General features: G+C 32.9%; 2 protein-coding genes across 7 annotated transcripts; both read left to right on the plus strand.

Moving 5' to 3' along the window:
* Nucleotides 1–3527: 3527 nt before the first annotated feature.
* Nucleotides 3528–12625, plus strand: LOC147519756 (uncharacterized). 6 transcript variants are annotated; one of them, XM_086591309.1, is made up of 12 exons: nucleotides 3528–3955; nucleotides 4814–4927; nucleotides 5109–5399; nucleotides 6293–7644; nucleotides 8050–8308; nucleotides 8410–8699; nucleotides 8794–9260; nucleotides 9545–9974; nucleotides 10700–10978; nucleotides 11399–11950; nucleotides 12035–12143; nucleotides 12258–12625. In XM_086591309.1, exons 1-4 carry the CDS (start codon nucleotides 3611–3613, stop codon nucleotides 6524–6526), a joined length of 984 nt encoding a protein of 327 aa, XP_086447435.1. In that variant the 5' UTR covers nucleotides 3528–3610; the 3' UTR covers nucleotides 6527–7644; nucleotides 8050–8308; nucleotides 8410–8699; nucleotides 8794–9260; nucleotides 9545–9974; nucleotides 10700–10978; nucleotides 11399–11950; nucleotides 12035–12143; nucleotides 12258–12625. The 6 variants fall into 6 exon arrangements, with proteins under 6 accessions (XP_086447435.1, XP_086447434.1, XP_086447436.1 ...); XM_086591304.1 differs by having other exon boundaries at nucleotides 3534–3955; nucleotides 6293–6528; nucleotides 7038–7644; nucleotides 12035–12625; XM_086591307.1 differs by having other exon boundaries at nucleotides 3534–3955; nucleotides 6293–6528; nucleotides 7142–7644; nucleotides 12035–12625.
* Nucleotides 7071–12386, plus strand: LOC147519757 (SAGA complex/NuA4 acetyltransferase complex subunit TRA1-like). The gene is made up of 10 exons (XM_086594186.1): nucleotides 7071–7592; nucleotides 8050–8191; nucleotides 8622–8699; nucleotides 8794–9260; nucleotides 9545–9635; nucleotides 9702–9919; nucleotides 10700–10978; nucleotides 11399–11950; nucleotides 12035–12208; nucleotides 12258–12386. The coding sequence occupies exons 1-10, from the start codon at nucleotides 7071–7073 to the stop codon at nucleotides 12384–12386; spliced, it is 2652 nt and encodes an 883-aa protein (XP_086450312.1).
* Nucleotides 12626–19326: the final 6701 nt, after the last annotated feature.

Consider the following 19326-nt stretch of genomic DNA (forward strand, 5'->3'; position numbering starts at 1 on the left):
ATGCATTTGCACCAAGTTTATGATTTTCCATTAATTATTCTTTGAGGTTAGTTTAATATAGTATGTTGCATCCCGCTTCTAATTTCTCATTAATTATTCTTTGAAGTTAGTACAATGCAGTTGCATAAAGTTTTCGATTTCCGTTAATTATTATTTGAGGTTAGTACAAAGGCAAATTACATCCACTTTATGATTTCTCATTAGTTATTCATTAAAGTTAATTTAGTACGTACAGTTGCATCCAGTTTTTGATGTTTCGTTAATTAGTCGTTGAGATTAGTTCATTGCATTTGCATCCGGGTTCCAATCTCCCTTTAATTACTCTTTTTGAGGTTAGTTCAATATATTTGCATCCAGTTTCGATTTCCTAATAATTGTTTTCTAGGTTAGTTCGATAGTTTACAATTTCTATACGGTTTGCATACATGTAAAGAGTCTGTTTTATAAACTCACTTTTATTTTGGGTTCATAATTACTTGTAATTATTCATATGAGAAGGCTAAAAAGTGGATATTTATGCCTTGAGGTCAGTCGCTGGATTACATCCGACTTCCGATTTCTAGTTAACCATTTTTTATGTTATTTCAATGCATTTGCATCCATTTTTTGATTCCCGTTAGTTAATCTCGATTTTAGTTTAATGCAGATTGCATCCAAATTTTAGTTTTCCGTTAATTATTCTTTTTAGATTAGTTCAATGCAGTTGCATATAATTTTAGATTTTATGTTAATTGTTCTTTGAGGTTAGTTCAATGCATTTGCATCAAGTTTATGATTTCCGGTTAATTATTTTTTAAGGTTAGTTCAATGCAGTTACATCAAATTTATAATTTCCCGTTAATTATTCATTTAGGTTAGTTCAGTGTAGTTTCATCCATTTTTTAATGTTTCATTAATTAGTCTTTGAGATTAGTTCATTGCATTTGGATCCAGTTTCCGATTTCCCGTTAATAACTCTTTAAGGTTAGTTTAATACATCTGCATCTAGTTTATGATTATTTATGCTTTGAGGTTAGTTCGATATAATTATATCCAGTTTTTTATTTTCCGTTAACTATTCTTTGAGGTTATTTCAATGCATTTGCATTTAGTTTTCGATTTCCCACCAATTATTTTATGAGGTTAGTTCAATGCAGTTGCATTCGATTTTTGATTTTATGTTAATTATTTTTTGAGTAAAGTTCAATGCATTCGCATTCAGTTTCCGGTTTCTCATTAATTATTATTTGAGGTTTGTTTGATGTATTTGCATACCGTTTCCGATTTTCCGATAAATATTTTTCAAGGATTTGCATTCAATTTCTAATTATCCGTTAGTTACTCATCATTAGTTTAATGCAATTTGCATAAACTTTATGATTTCCCATTAATTACTCCTTGAGGTCAGGTTATGTATTTGAATCAAATTTCCAATTTCCTTATAATTATCCAATGTGGTGTGTAATACCAACTTCTTACGATCCATCTGTAGTGTCCTTGAAAACATGACATAAAAAAAGTAAATTATGCTTAATTTACTATGTGGGATCATCGAAGATTATCTAGTTTCGATTTCTCGTTAATTATTCTTTAAATTATGCATGACTCACTATGTGGAATCTTCAAAGATTATCTACTTAATAGGTGTTGTTATATTAATTATTCTAAAAAATTTTGCAAATATGCATAACTATTATATATTAATATTATATTGATCACTCGACCAAATTTCTTATAACGCGTGAAAACCTCACTCTCCATTAAAAAAAAAAAAAAACTCACATTTGATAAAATTCTTCAACTTCATTTGTTTTGTTTAATAATTGAAGTTTAATTGAATTTTTTGTGAGATTGCCTAATAAAGCGGTTCATATATATTGAAGCTACTTGAATAGAAAGGAGTTCCTAATCATACGGAAAGAGATAAGATAAACATCATTTTAAATACAAAACTATACTTATCGAGACATTCCCACAACATATAACCCAACTATGTTTTGAGGTTAGTTTAATGCATTTGCATCTAGTTTCTGATTTTTCGTTATTTATATTTTGAGGTTAGTTCAATGCGGTTGCATCCAATTTTCAATTCCCATTATTTATTTTTTGAGATCGGTTCATTGCGGTTGTATCCGGTTTAGATTGATCGTTAATTATTCTTTTTTCGTTAGTTCAATACATTTGCATCAAATTCCCAATTTTCTATTAATTGTTCTTTGAGGTCGGTTCAATGCATTTGCATCCAGTTCGATTTCCGTTAATTATTCAAAGGAGATTAGTTTAATGTATTTGCATCAAGTTTTCGATTTCTCGTGTTTATTATTTGATAAAGTTGCATTTGCATTTAGTTTCCGATTTCCGTTAATTATTGTTTGAGGTTAGTTTAATGAGTTTGCATCCGGTTTCGATTTCCGTTAATTATTTCTTGAGGTTTTGCATCCAATATTTTTTTGAGATTAGTTCAATGCGGTTGCATCCGGTTTTCGATTTCCGTTAATTATTTTTTTAAGATTAGTTCCACGATTTGCATTATGTTCCCCAATTTATAATTAATTTTTCTTTGAGGTTAGTTCAATACGGTTTGCATCCAGTTTTTAGATTTCCGTTAATTTAATCTTTGAGGGTTAGCTCAATGCATTTGCATCCAGTTTCGATTTTCCGACAATTATTTTTTGATGTTAGTTTGATGTATTTGTATCCAAGTTTTGATTTTCTGTTAATTATTCTTTTGAGATTAGTTTAATGCGGTTGTATCCATATTTTGATTTTCTATTAATTACTTTTTTAAGATTAGTTTAATGCTTGCATTTGCATCCATTTTCGATTTCCGTTAAATATTATTTGAGGTTAGTTCGATGCATTTGCATCCAATTTTCGTTCCCCATTAATTGTTTTTGTCGTTAGTTTCATTCAATTATATATATATTTTAAAATATTTATCATTATTGCTTTACCGTTATTTTTTTTTCATTTTATATTATATATTTTGTATAATTGTTTTTAACTATGTTTTGAAGTCATGTTAAGGATATATTCGAAATAAGTCGGTGTTTTATCATAGATACTAAAATTGTATGATTTGTAATAGGAAATTAGTTTATACAAATCACCTATTTTTTTTAGCATTTTTTTATTTGATCAAATATATAAGAATTGGAACACTAAAAGTGTTTGATTCAGTATTTCTACAAATCACCTATTTTTTTTTTTAGTAATTTTTTTTTTATTTGATCAAATATATAAGAATTGAAAATACACTTAAACTCTAAAAATATAAGAATTAGAAAATACACTCAAACTCTCCAAAGAGTTCCATGTATGCGTGGGAGACTATTAGAAAATATTATCTTTTCATATTAGAGTGTACATAAGATAAAAAAAGCTAACTCTCATATTAGAGTCTTGCATGTAGAAGAGAAAATTAACTTCTTTAAAGGTCTATAACTTTTAAGATATAGATAGTAGATGGACTCGACCCAATATCGAAATATCAGAATAACCGACATATCAGCTGATATACCAAGTATTGGGCCTCGTTTGGATAACAAACTGGATTTGTACTAGAAAAGCCAGATTTTGATCAGACCCACCAAACGCTCCCTCTGGAAGAAGAAGAAGAAGAAGAGAGAAAATGGTGGCAATCTCATTATACAGAGGGAATTTACATAGAGTACCGGATGTAACAAGAAGATGGTTAATGCCAAGTCAAAGTATCTCTTTAAAAAATTTCAAATCCCTTTTAAACAAACGTCAAAAGACACTTTCCCGTATTAATTCCAACACTGCTGCCACGTCAGATGAGTTTGTAGGTGATAATACTTGTTCTAAGGATCAAATTAATGTTAAAGATGAGAAATTGGTGGAGGGTAATTGTGGGATTGAAGAAGAAAGGAATGAATTAGTGGATGGTGATAAAGATGAGGTAGCTGAGGTGGAAGGTGTGAAGGAAGAGAAGCTACCGAGCTCGGCTGTAGAGGTAACTTATACTTTTTTGTTTATATATTGCTTTGCAGTTGACACAATATTTTGGTTGATTGTATTAGGAAAGGGACTAATTTATATTGGAATTTTGGAGAGCTGCTTTTGACGCATCATCTATCACTTGCTAATGCTTCCAGTTAAAAGGATTGTTTAACAATGTTATTGAAGTCATATTATGTAAATTGATTTGTATATTGGCCAGCTTAATCCTTTGATTCAACCATTGATTTGTATCATGCAATCACGTTGTACAACTAGACTAGGCACAAAAAAATACATATTTAAGTTCCATTTTCAATCAAACTGCCCTCATATTACTTGTGAGTTGTGACTTGCATCTCACTAATTTGATCGGCTTTCACGCTAATCTAAACTAAAAGTCGTCTCTTGTGTTAGTTTTGATCTCACTCCTCCACTACACTACTGTTTCATCGTGGTTTTCTGCTATATCCATCTAAGAAAGTGGCTTAGGAGCCTTTCGTCTAACATGATTTTTGGTTCAAATTTTAGATTTAATGAGTAAGGAGTTTGTCTTTTGTGATGATATAACACTTTTGATTCAATTGCATGTAAATGAATGACTGCTTTCTAGTTGTTGATAATAGCTGAAATTAGATGTAGCATTTTTCGTATTTTATGTAGTGAGAAATTATATACTACTGCTTTTACTATAAAAATAAATAAATTTATGAATCTTGTTATTTGCTGGATGATTTGATCAAACTCTTTTATGATTTTATGGATATTGTTCAGATTTGGTGGTTTTAATTGTTAACACGAATGTTATGATTACTGGAATTTTTTGTTCTTTACTTTGTTATGTTTCACAGATTTCATTTCTTTTACCTACCAGATTAGCAACAACGTGGACTTGCCAAGTGACGAGGAAAAAAAGAAGAATGATTTGGAGCAGAACCTGAAAGTTTTGAATGAGAGGAAGCACAATCTGGTTCAGATGCTGAAGCAGGTAAGCCGTGTTGCTTTAATATCTGGTTAAAGATGGGATGTTATTGAACTGTATTTCTTCTTTAGGTCGATTATGTTATTGTCTTGGAATTGCTTGGTCTACTTTTGTCTTCTTCTGCTTTTCAAAAAAAGCAATCCTGTGTGCTTTGATGACCGTTGGGTAGCTTTACAATGTTAAACAGATTCTGAATACAGAGGAAGAAATTAAGAGGCGGAACAGTGTGCAGGCATCACTTGTCGCTCCTCCTATTCCTCAGCAAATGGCAGCTGCAACTGACTTGGGGTCAAATCCTAGACCAGCTGTTAATAGGGCAGGTCAAGAAGCTAATTTCTGTGGTGATCTGGAAGGAGAATCAGAGGATGTTTCTAACCCTAATGCACATGCCCGCCATTTTCACCATAGGCGCAGTACATCCCCGTCTGCATCTTCTCCTCTTAGAAAGCTTTCAAATACCTCACTTCAACATAATGCGGTAATGTTTCTTAGTTATTACTCATAATAACAATTTAAATTTATTATTCGATCTGCAATTTGGTAGCTAGTACACAACGTTTTGTTCCATCCGATGATCCAAAGCTTCTAGGTTTCTTGTACAAAAAATTAATACACAACACCGCTCACATCCATACTCGCAGGCACACACACACCCACACAGTGAAAGTGGAAAATTTGTTGTGCTGTCATTTAAAGTCAGAAATATTGGCTGTTATTAGATCTAATGATGCTGTTTTTTTATCAGTAAAATATCTAGTGATCTATTAAAACGCATAGGATTTGTTGTAGAATCTTTCTCGTTCGTCTCTTTAATGAGACTGGAACAAATGGTTTTACTTAGTTATTTGTTTACTTGCCATTGGAGTACAACCAGTGGTAAGAGTTGAAACTTTTGACTCGATAAGGGAGAAACAATCGTGGAGATGGAGAGAGAGCTATAATTATAAGGGAGATTTCACACGAGAGAACTATTTTTTTCTTGGACCAAGATTAACGTTTGGTGTTAATTGAACTAAGCATCTTTAAAAGAAAGAAGTGACCCGAAGGCCATAAGATCAGACGAATCCAACAGTTATCACTGTATGTGTATTTAAAAAATAGTCTCCTATGTGGGTGTGTTGAGAGAGACAGTTTTTCAGACGATCCAGTTTTTTGTATGATATATATTGCATACATAACAAATGCCATCCTGTTTACCTGGTTAGCTTGAATATTTCTACCTGATAATAAAGAGTCAATCATGTAGCTACACAAAAGGGAAATGTTGGTACAGGATTTTTTTCAACTGGGGGAGTCCTACAAAGATCAAGAATGTACTCACTTTAATTTGTTTAAGGTATACTCACTCTAATTTGTTTGATGTATATTTAGGTTCCGAACAATAGGCCAAATTTGGGAGCTACTCAGACCACATCTAGCATGTTTGCAGGTGTAACATCCAGTCCTTCACGATTTGCTCCCTCTGGGTATCAAGGCCATCCTGCGAATCTGCCCCCGTTATCTGTCTCTGGAAATCATTTTACTGCCTCCTCTCCTTCCCCTGCAGCATCAGGTGGCACTTCAGTTTGTAGAGATGCTCGATTGACCAGCCCTTCCTGGAATTAGAGGTGATTTTGTTCATAAATTTCATTGTAGGATTCAGTCAGTAGCAATTGAAGTGTGAAATTGGAATGCTTCACATACAACATTCTACTGCGAATTTGTTGTCAATTTAATGTTGGTCTGACATGTTAAAGTCCACATGTAAATTTGTTGAATGGAAAGAAGGTTCAGAGTGAATTGTTGATTTTAAACATGTGTTTTTTTTTTCTTTTCCCTCGTTTCTGATTCCAGAAGTGACTTACAGAGTTTCCTTTACATGTCAGTTTTAAAAGTCAATACTTCATAAGCTCCATCTCTAATAAATTTTAGCTACTGATTAAATGACCTAAAATAAAAGAACCTGTTGGATTGCCTAATGATCGTGAAAGGATTCCCTGGTTACTCTATTTAATTTTTTGACCAAAAAAAGTAGTGTTAGTCAGTGAAACTAGATTTTGGACCTGGGCATACGCCCGGGATCTATTAAATATTTTGTGTCGAGAATTATGAAATTCTTCTTGATTGTCTCTGGAAGACTCCTGATTGGACTTACATGAAAAAGAACGTAATGCCAAAGGCTCAAGTAGAGGAAACCTTGAAGCTCCGTTTGATCCAGGGCTTTCTATCCCTCCATGATAGGAGCATAGTTGGTGTTGCAGATGCTGAAATAATATTGCTAAATGGTATTAATCTTGCGCTTGAGCAGTGGTGGAAGTTGCCTGAATTGTCCTTGCAGCCGAGAATACCTCTTCTGCAGCAATTTCAACAGTTGCTTGAAGCTCAAGAGTCTGCTAAAATTATAGTCGGTATTTCCAGCGGCAGCATAAAGCTTTCAGAAAGTTCTGTTGCGGATGTTCATGGGTATGCAGAAGTTAAGGACATCATTGAGACTTGGCGGGTGAGAGTTCCCAATAAATGGGACAACATAGTCTGTCTGTATGATTTGCTTCAATGGAGGATTGAGATGTACAATGTAGTCATAAATGCATTCAAGGACAGGGGTCGTCAAATTCATCAACTGGGTTATTGTGAGAAAGCATGGAGTGTCAACACACTTGCTCATATTGCTCGTAAACAAGGTCTTCACGATGTTTGTCTCCTATTACTTGAAAAAATGTGACCACTCAAGCATAGAAGTGCAGGTACGAGAAATATCGATTTATATATTTAATTTCTGGTGGGATAAAGAAAAAGTTATTAGCTGTGTGTTTACATCCAGTGGTATCACAATAGGAACATGAGCTATCAATATTAGCAAATGCGTCTGAACATCAACTAAACTGTAATCATTATTATAATTACTATAATCAGAAATCAGGGAGCCTTAATAAGGAATCCTGATTCTATGGTTAGTATCTCCCATTACGTTGGACTTCTTACCTATATATAGATGAAGGTCGCATCAAGTGCTTATCCCTTACCTTCCATATGATTAGTATGGGAACGTAGTGTGGCTTATTCTCCTGTTTATTTCGCCCCTCTGGTGGTTTTATTTTGCTTTCTGTTTGGTCTTGGTACATTTATTCTTGGCAATTAATCTGGTTCAGGAGGCCTTTGTCAATGTAAGGGAACAAGCAAAATCTTATCTAGAGATGCAAGGAGAAATATCAAGTGGTCTTGATTTGATCAACAGTACGAATCTAGACCACTTTCTTGCAAAACAGAATGCAGAAATTTTCCGTCTCAGGGGTGATTTTCTTTTGAAGCTAAATGACTGAAAATGCTAATATTGCATATTCTAATGCAGTCAGCCTGTTCAAATATTTTCCCAAAGGGTGGGCTAGCTGGGGAATTTTTTGTGACAAGGTAATCCTTTTATTTATGAACTCATGTTATTCCTTTTCCCTTAATAACACACTTTCGGTTTTCTGCTAATTTTCACGAGGCTGCTAATTTGTCACCCCTAGGTTTATAAAAAACCAGTGAAGATTTTTGGCTAGAATATGCTGTTAGTTGTTTCCTTCAAGCTATTAAATTTGGAGTTTCTGACTCAAGAAGCCATCTAGCTCGTGTCCTGTACCTTCTCAGCTTTGATACTGCAGACAAACCTGTGGGGAAAGTATTTGATAAGTACTTGGACCTGATCCCATATTGGGTTTGGCTTTCTTGGATCCCACAGTTGCTACTTTCCTTGCAGAGGTCAGAGGCTTCTCATTGCAAATGTGTTCTATTAAAAATTGCCTCGGCATATCCACAGGTACTAAAGTATACACGAGTTTTGAGTTATAGCTCTAGGTTTAAAAGATCTTCATCCTAACAGTCCATGTTACCTGCTCAAAAATTGTTTGCAGTGTATCACTGGCTGCGTGCATATATACTTGAACAACTTGATGTTTGCAATAGAACCGTGCATGAGAGGAATGTTGGACTGGCTAAACAAAGGATGCATAAAAACACATCTGGGCCTAGTACAGGCTCTATAGGCTTGGCTGATGGAGATGGAAGAGTGCTATATCACACTGAAAGAAAGAGTACCTCCGACAATCACCAGGATCCTCAAGGTACTCTGTCTGTTGGGTCTCATCATGGTAGAAACTCTCATGAGAAAGAACATGAAAGGTTCACCCCAACAGAAGGCAGCACTCTTGCAAGGCCTGCCCAAATGCTACAAAAAATTTCTTCTGCTGCAGATCAATGTTCAGCAAGGCATAATAGTGCACTTGTACCTGCAGCTTCTGCCACTAGTGTATATGATGCTGCAAAAGATATAATGGATGCTCTCAGAAGTAAGCACTCGAATTTGGCTGCTGAACCCAAGGTCAGGATCAACTTAAGCTCTCTTCATTTCCGTAGTCTTCTACTCTCCTTCATATTTTATGTCATCCACTCGCACTTAATTCCACTGCACAAACATGAACTTTGTAGCTAATATTTTTCATTATAACTATATTGCAGTTAAAATGGTTTTCTCTTGGGTTCCCTTGTTAAATTACATGCCCAGCATGCTTGTCTATTTCTGTAGGACATATGGTCACAAATTTGAGCTTGAGTTTTATTTAAACCTATGCAGCTTGATGTTCATAATTAATTTTTCATTTTCAGATTCTGCTTTCTGAAATTGGATCAAGATTTGTTACCCTGCCTGAAGAGAGGCTTCTGGCTGATGTTTATACTTTGCTGCACACTGTTACAAGTACCCGGCTACCACTACAGCAGAGGTTCCTTTATTTTTGAAAAAGGAGCTCTCTAACGTTTGCAGGGTTTTTCTTTTCTGCCGATTTGGTAAATAAGCATGTTCATTTTGTGAGGGAGTACAAGCAAGACTTTGAACAGGATTTTGACCCAGAGAGTACAACAACTTTCCCAGCTACCCTTTCCAAATTGAATGAGAGATTGAAGCATTGGAAAGATGTTCTTCAGAGCAATGTTGAAGACAGGTTTCCAGATGTCTTAAAGTTGGAAGAGGAAAGATGTATTGTCTGACTTTCATGTTGTTGATGTGGAGGTTCCAGGGCAGTATTCCATTGATCAGGTAAGCTGGGTAGTTTTTCAACTTGAAAGCTGTCTTGGCAACTGAGAGAACCATGTTTGAGGGAAGATAAAGTTGTCAAATGTTGTTTTTAGATCTATAAAAAGAAAATAAAGAAAAAAAAATGCCTTTTAGACTGTTGAAAATGAGGCTTTTTATATATGGAGCCCGTTATGTGGACTCCACCTTAAGTAGACTCCAAAAGAACTCCACCAGAAAAAGTGGACATACAAGATGTGTTGAGGTCTGATTTTTGGTGAAGATTATCATCTCTTAATGGAGATGACCTTTGCAAAATATTTTGCTTAATTGACTATGTCTAACCATGTCAAAAGTTGTTTTGAAATGAAGTTTTTTGGCTGTTCCATTATATAGCATTCTAAATAACTTTTGACAGCAGTAGACGTACTGAAGCAAGCTGATTATTTTCACTAAAAAATAGCCTTTAATTGGTTATTATTAGTGGAATTTCTTGGAGTGTAGTTTTCGTAGATCTCGCGTAACTGCGATATAGGTGATATACCACACTTTGTACAACTGCACCTAGTTTATTGTGGGTATGATCTACCAACCATTTGAACATTCTTTTACTTCGACAAAAGAGGGTAGCAAACTCTAATTTTCTGGATCGTTTCAAAGATATTATACTTATGTCATTTTTTTCCCATAGTTTACAGTCTTGCAAGTACTACTTCAATACCTATCTTTGACGTTCTAATTACTTATAGGATGTTGCACCCGATCATACAGTAAAGTTAGACAGGATTGCAGCTGATATCCCAATAGTGCGAAGGCATGGAAGTAGTTTTCGTCGCCTGACTCTTATTGGCTCTGACGGATCTCGGCAACATTTTCTTGTTCAGACATCCTTGGCTGACAACGCTCGGAGTGATGAAAACATGCTGCAGCTTTTCCGTGTGATGAATCGAATGTTTGACAAGCACAAGGATTCGAGGCGTCGTCAGCTATGTTTGCATGCCCCAATCATTATTCCTTTATGGTCCCAGGTGATGAAATATGTCTTCTAGACTTACTTCACCAACTCTCTCTTATTTTCTGAGGAAACTTTAAGTTACCTATTTGGCAAGGCACAGGACCTAGTTGTTCATATAGGCTATAACGCACTGCTGTAGTGTTTGTGTACCAAATTCAAGCGTGGGCCTTACTTTTTACTTCATACCATGAAACTTTCTTGGGCGAAAATATTGGCAACTGGTGAATCATAGAACTGTATACATTTTTTTGGGGCTTAGAATATTTCTTAGGTGCCATGTGGTGCTTGCATGTATTCTACATGTACAAGACAAGTAGTTATTTTACTTGCCCCACATTGCCAATTTTAAGTTTTCACTGATGAATTGGTTTATAATCGTTTTTTACTTTATTTTTAACCATTTTCTCTGACAGTAGATGTTTGCTTGAACCAGGTCCAAATGGTAGAAGATGATTTGACTTATAGCAGCTTCCTTGAGGTGTATGAGCTCAACTGCGCTCAGCATAATTGGGAATCAGATCTCCCTATTACCTGTTTTAAAGAGCAACTGAACCACGCCATTTCTGGTCAGGTCTCACCAGAAGCAGTTTCGGATCTCCGCCTTCAAGCATATAATGACATAACAAAAACACTTGTTTGTGACAATATTTTCTCTCAATACATGTACAAGACTATGTTGAGTGGAAATCATCTGTGGGTATTCAAAAAACAATTTTCAGTTCAGTTGGCTGTGTCCAACTTCATGTCAGTTATGCTACAGATTGGGGGAAGGTCCCCAAACAAGACACTATTTTCTAAAAGTACTGAAAAGTTGTTCCAGTCTGACTTTCATCCAGCTTTTGATGCAAATGGAATGGTGGAGTCTAGTGAACCAGTGCCATTCCGACTAACTAGAAATATGCAGGCATTCTTCTCCCATTTCGGAGTGGAAGGTCTAATTGTGTCTGCTATGTGTGCTGCAGGGCAGGCACTGGTTTCAACTAAAGTGAGTTTTACCATCCGAATTTTCCATACAGTTGTTATTCAGCTTGTAGCCATATTAATTTCTTGATAATTTTGAATTTTGCAGCAATGTGAGCATATGTGGTATCATTTGGCTATGTTTTTCCGTGATGAGCTTTTTTATTGGTATTGGAGAAGACCATCAGGGCTGTCCACGTTCCCCAATGGTGTTGGATGTAATATCCACGGACACCTAGATATGTATCCAACATGGATTATTTTCAAAATATGGCGTGTCCATGTAACTTAGATTTTACGTGGCTGAACTGTGTTGTTTTACTGGCATTTAGGAGGGCAGTGGATTAGATCAACCCGAGTCGGTGCAGAGGGGTGTGACTGAATTGGTAGAAGCTGCCTTGACACCCAGAAACTTGTGCATGATGGATCCAACATGGCATCCGTGTCCACTGAAGCTTTAGCTTAGGCTCAATTAATGACGATCAGCATGCTCCTGTCTATGTTGAATGGTTTGATTCGTTATTGTATGTATGAGCCGTGTTCCACACAAAATACCTGCATTGCCCGGGATATAAACAGACTTGAATTCCCTGAATCTTGTTTTTTGGGTATGAGATTCAGTGTCTCTTACATGCAAGGATCAACTCATTAGTTCTAGAGAAACAAAAATATCCAAGATAACTGTAGATTTGTCTGTTTCTATTTTTATCTCATTTTCTGTGCGCAATGATACACAACACGTATCTCTGGCCAGTTAAGTATCTCTTAAAATGCCGTAGGCCTAGAACACCCCCGTAAACGACATGTTCAGTCTTGTGTTAGTATTGATGAGGAAAATCAAGTTGCGATTACTATCGTGAATGTATCCCATAAGTTTATAACTAACACATGGCTTGAAAAAACATGATAATTGTGGGTTTATGATTAAGTTATCATTGCATTTTCAACTACTATTGTCCTGTTAATCGGTTGTGTTAGCATTGTGGTATTTTCCAGTTTGACTTCTAATTTACTGGCCAAATTAAAAAATAAATAAGTAAAAACTAAAAAGCAAAAATTAGATATCATAAAACGAAAAAGATACGTGGGATTCATGATGAGCTAGAAACGTCAAGCCAATTTTTTGTGGAAATTTTAGTTTAACACTGAGCATCGGCATAATTACATAATAAGTACAGATTATAACATCTGGATCCTCTGTAGCAATGGATGAAATTTTCGACAATGCAGGTATTGTTGGGAACACAAAAAAGCCTATGCCCGATCTATACTATTATCGGATATCTCGGCCGCCGATTAATTACGTATCGTTTGTAAACCAATTTTTTAATTTTTCTTGCCGAACCGATTTTTAACTCGAATTGACCGATTAATCGGCTGAAATGACCGATTTCTCGCTAAACCGAGAAAAAAAAATATTTGAACATATTGGCTCCCCATCTAAAAAAATAAATTAACCGATTCTTATACCGTATTAATAATAATATAACTCAATCAATACACAAAGCTAAGAATTTATTTATTTTACTTTTTTAACGAAAGTTAAATATACAAATTATTGTATTATCTCTCTAATAAATATTATCGCCTTTCAATCTTCTTATTCCTTTAAATATTTAACCTAATTTTTGTGTTTGACATATATGTAATAATCCAAAATTGAGCTAGTTAGATGTGATTATGAGAATTTGATATTTTTTGTTGTATTTCGGATTTGAAATATTTGATATTATTATACTATTATATACTAGAAAGTAGACCCGTGCATACGCACCGGCTATTTTAAAAATTTGCTTAACAATCATAACTATACATATATACATTTTCTAACAAATAGTGATTCCTATTTTTGTCACTAATCCGTTTTAATTTCCTAACAAATTGGTTTAATTAAGTTTTAAAAACCCGTTTTTTAATTGGGAGAGAGATCCCGTTTTAATTTAAGAGTGATTCCTATTTTTAATAGGAGAATGATTCCCATTTTAATTAGAAGTGTTAGATTTTTATTTTTCTATAGGAGAGAAATTTCCATTATAATAGGAGAAAGAATCCGTTTTAATTAGAAGTGCTAAAATATCTCTTTTCAATAGGAGGAATTCCCGTTTTAATAAGAATTGATGACGTGGAATTTTAAGAGAGCTAGAAAAATACCTCTTGTGGAAATTTTAATATTAAGACTACCTTGTAGGCCCATGCATACGCACCGGCTCTTTTGAAAATATTTAGATTCTTTTTAGAAAATTGGGACTACCGTTTTAGTCACTAACCCGTTTTAATTTTCTAACAAATTGTTTTAATTAAGTTTTAAAAACCCGTTTTTTTCAATTGGGAGAGAGATCATGTTTTAATAGGAGAATAATTCCCGTTTTAATTAAATATGCTAGATTTCTCCTTTTCAATAGGGGAGGAATTCCCATTTTAATAGGAGAATGATTCCCGCTTTAATTAAAAGTGCTAGAATTTGTTAGAATTCCCGTTATAATAGGAGAGGAATTCCCGTTGTAAAAAAGGATTCACATTTTTCAAATAGGAGAGAAATTCCAGTTTTTATATGAGAGAAATTTCCGTTTTAATAGGAGATGACGTGGAATTTTAATAGAGTTCGAAAAATACCATTTGTGGGAGCTTTAATATTAATACTAGCTTGTAGGCCCATGCATACGCACCAGTTTTTTTGAAAACATTTAGATTTTTTTTAGAAAATTGGGACTACCGTTTTAGTCGCTAACTTGTTTTAATTTTCTAACAAATTATTTTTAATAAAATTTTAATTAAGTTTTAAAAACCCGTTTTTTCAATTGGGAGAGAGATTCTGTACGTTTTAATAAGATAACTAGATTTTGGACCCGGGCATACCCCCGGGATCTATTAAATATTTTGTTTGCTAAAAAGGCTTTAAAAAATGTCTCACACAAATTTTCGAATCGAATATATTTTTATTGATAATAAACCTAAATACGTTAATGAGCAAATGATTATGATGCATAAGTACTTGGAAACTAAGAGATCAAATTGAGATTGCCTCTTCACTTTGTGGTTTAAGATATTAATCCATAATTTTCAAATATAATTATCTTAAACTCGATTTAGCTTGTATAATAGTTTTCTTAGATTTATGGTGATTTAGAGGCAAATTTTCAAATCGTAATATATTTTTATTGAAAATAAACCCAAATACGTTAATGAGCAGCGATTATGGTGTATAAGTACTTGAAACTAAGGGATCAAATTGAGATAGCCTCTTCACTTTGTTGTTTAGGATATTAATCTGTAATTTTCAAATGGAATTATCTTAAACTCGATCTAGCTTGTATAATAGTTTTATTATATTTATGATGATTCAGCAGAATCATCATCACCTTCAAAGATATAATGCATTAATGTGTACAAATCACTAAAACAGATTGATTGTTTCCATATCCTCAAATAATACACTACTCCCACTTGAAAAAATTTATCACATAAACGTGTCCTACAAACGGGTGTCGTTATATTAAATTATTTAAAAAAATATTAGCAACTATGCATAGCTATGAGATATGAAAATTATATTAATTACTCATTTAAATTTCTTGCACCACTCTCTATAAAAAGGAATCATCAAACCTTGATAAAACTTATCGACTTATTTTTATTGTTAGGTTTAACAATAGAAGTTTGATTGAAGTTTTGTGAGAATGTCCAATGTGGCGAAGATAATATTGAAGCTACTTGAATAGCAAGGCATTCCCAATCATAATAAAAGAATTATGATAAACACTACTTAAAATGCAAAACTATATTTGTGGAGACATTTATTCCCCCTACATATAATACAAATATGTTTTAGGGTTATTAGTTCAATGCATTTGCATCAAGTTTATGATTTTCCATTAATTATTATTTGAGGTTAGTTTAATGTAGTACGTTGCATCCAATTTCCAAATTCTCATTAATTATTCATTGAGGTTAGTTCAATGCAGTTGCATCAAGTTTCTAATTTCTCGTTCATTATTATTTGAGGTTAGTTCAGTGCAATTGCATCCACTTAATGATTTCCCGTTAGTTATTCATTAAGATTAATTCAATACAGTTACATCAAGTTTTTCATGTTTCATTAATTAGTATTTCAGATTAGTTCATTACATTTGCATCCAGGTTCCAATCTCCCGTTAATTACTCTTTGAGGTTAGTTCAATACATATGCATTCAATTTTTAATTTTCCGTTAATTGTTTTTCTAGGTTAGTTCGATAGTTTACAATTTCTATACAAATTGCATATATGTAAGAGTCTATTTTTATAAACTCACTTTTGTTTTGGGTTCCTAATTACTTGTAATTACTCATGTGAGAAGGCTAAAAAAGCGGACATTTATGCTTTGAGGTCAGTGTGATACAGTTACATCCGACTTCCGATTTTCAGTTAACTATTTTTTGAGATTATTTCAATGTATTTGCATCAAATTTCTGATTTCCCGTTAGTTAATCTCTGATTTTAGTTTAATGCAGTTGCATCCAGTTTTTGGTTTTCCATTAATTATTCTTTGAGGTTAGTTCAATGTAATTGCATCCAATTTCTGATTTTATGTTAATTGTTTTTTGAGGTTAGTTCAATGTATTTGCATCAAGCTTTCGATTTTTCATTAATTATTTTTTAAGGTTAGTTCAATGCAATTACATCAAATTTATAATTTCCAGTTAATTATTCATTTAGGTTAGTTCAGTGTAGTTTCATCTACTTTTCAATGTTTGGCTAATTAGTCTATTTGAGATTAGTTCATTGCATATGATCCAGTTTCTGATTTCTCGTTAATAACTCTTTAAGATTAGTTCAATACATCTGCATCTTGTTTCTGATTATTTATGCTTTGAGGTTAATTCGTTGCAACTATATATGGTTTTTTATTTCCCGTTAATTATTCTTTGAGATTATTTCAATGCATTTATATTTAATTTCCGATTTTCCACCAATTATTCTATGAGGTTAGTTCAATGCAGTTGTATCGGTTTTTTATTTTATGTCAATTATTTTTTGAGTTTAGTTCAATGCATTTGCACCCAGTTTTTGGTTTCCCATTAATTATTATCTGAGGTTTGTTTGATGTATTTGCATATTGTTTCCTATTTCTCGTTAAATATTTTTCAAAGATTTGCATCCAATTTCTAATTTAGGTGTTAGTTATTATCCGACATTAGTTTAATGCAATTGCAACCCTACCAGTTTTCAATTTCTAGTTAATTACTTTTTAGTTTAGTTTATTGCATTTGCATAAAGTTTCGATTTCCGTTAAATACTTTTAAGCTCGCTATGTATTTGAATCCAATTTCCAATTTCCTTTTAATTATCCATTGTGGTGTGTAATACCAACGCCTCATCGATCCATCTCAGAAGTGTCCTTGCAAACATGACATAAAAAGTAAATTATGCTTGATTTACTATATGTGGGATCATCGAAGATTATCCAGTTCCCGATTTCCCATTAATTATTTTTTAAATTATGCATGACTCACTATGTGGAATCTTCAAAGATTATCTACTTAACGAGTGTTGTTATATTAATTATTCTGAAAAATATTTGCAAATATGCAGAACTATTATATATTAATATTATATTAATCACTCAACCAAATTTCTTATAACGTGAAAACCTCACTCTCCATTAGAAAAAAAGAACTTACCTTTGATAAAACCATTCAACTTCATTTTGTTGTTTAATAATAGAAGTTTGATTGAAGTTTTGTGAGATTGCCTAATAATGTGAAGTTCATATATATATTGAAGCTACTTGAATAGCAATGAGTTCCCAATCATAATAAAAGAGATAAGATAAACATTATTTTTTAAATGCAAAACTATATTTATCGAGATATACCCACAACATATAACCCAACTATGTTTTGAGATTAGTTTAATGCATTTGCATCCAGTTTCTGATTTTTCGTTATTTATATTTTAAGGTTAGTTCAATGCAGTTGCATCCAATTTCCAATTCCCGTTATTTTTTTTAGATCAGTTTAATGTAGTTGTATCCAGTTTCTGATTTATCGTTAATTATTTTTTTCAATTAGTTTAATACATTTGCATCCAATTTCCAATTTTCTGTTAATTGTTCTTTGAGGTCAGTTCAATGCATTTGCATCCAGGTTTACGATTTCTGTTAATTATTATGTGAGATTAGTTTAATGTATTTGCATCCGGTTTCGATTTCTCGCTTTATTATTTGATAAAGTTGCATTTGCATCTAGTTTCGATTTCCCATTAATTATTGTTTGAGATTAGTTCAATGAATTTGCATCCAATTTTCGATTTCCGTTAATTATTTCTTGAGGTTAGTTTAATACATTTGCATCCATTTTATTTTGTGAGATTAGTTCAAGACAATTGCATCCGGTTTTCAATTTCTCGTTAATTATTTTTTAAGATTAGTTCCACGATTTGCATCGTGTTTCCAATTTATAATTAATTTTTCTTTGAGGTTAGTTCAATGAATTTGCGTCCCAGCCCGATTTCCGTTAATTATTTCTTGAGGTTAGTTCAATACATTTGCATCCATTTTATTTTTGAGATTAGTTCGGTCGCGGTTGCATCCGGTTTTCGATCTCCGTTAATTATTTTTTAAGATTAGTTCCACGATTTGCATCGTGTTTCAAATTTATAATTAATTTTTCTTTGAGGTTAGCTCAATGCATTTGCATCCAGGTTTCTGATTTTCCGACAATTATTTTTTTATGTTAGTTTGGTGTATTTGCATCCAAGTTTAGATTTTCCATTAATTATTATTTGAGGTTAGTTTAATGCAATTATATCCATATTCTAATTTTCTATTAATTACTTTTAAGATTAGTTTAATGCTTGCATTTGCATCCAATTTATGATTTCCGTTAAATATTATTTGAGGTTAGTTCGATGTATTTGCATCCAGTTTTGGTTCCCTATTAATTGTTTTTGGCGTTAGTTTCATTCAAGATTATATATTTTTAAAAATATTTGTCATTATTACTTTGCCGTTATTTTTTTTTTTTTTTTCTATTATATATTTTATGCAGGTTATTTTTTGTATAATTGTTTTTAACTATGTTTTGAGGTCGTGTTAAGGATATATTCGAAATAAGTCGGTGTTTTATTATAGACACTAAAATTGTATGATTTGTAATAGGGAATTAGTTTCTACAAATCACCTATTTTTTAGCAATTTTTTTTTTATTTGATCAAATATATAAGAATTGGAACACTAAAAGTGTTTGATTCATAATAGGAAATTACCTTTTACAAATCACCTATTTTTTAATAAATTTTTTTATTTGATAAAATATATAAGAATTGGAAATACAATCAAACTCTCTAAATATAAGAATTAGAAATACACTCAAACTCTCAAAAGAGGTTCAATGTACGTGGGATTGTAGGCTATTAGAAAATA

The sequence above is a fragment of the Coptis chinensis genome, chromosome 2 (assembly GCF_015680905.1).
Source record: "Coptis chinensis isolate HL-2020 chromosome 2, ASM1568090v1, whole genome shotgun sequence".
Lineage (NCBI taxonomy): Eukaryota > Viridiplantae > Streptophyta > Magnoliopsida > Ranunculales > Ranunculaceae > Coptis > Coptis chinensis.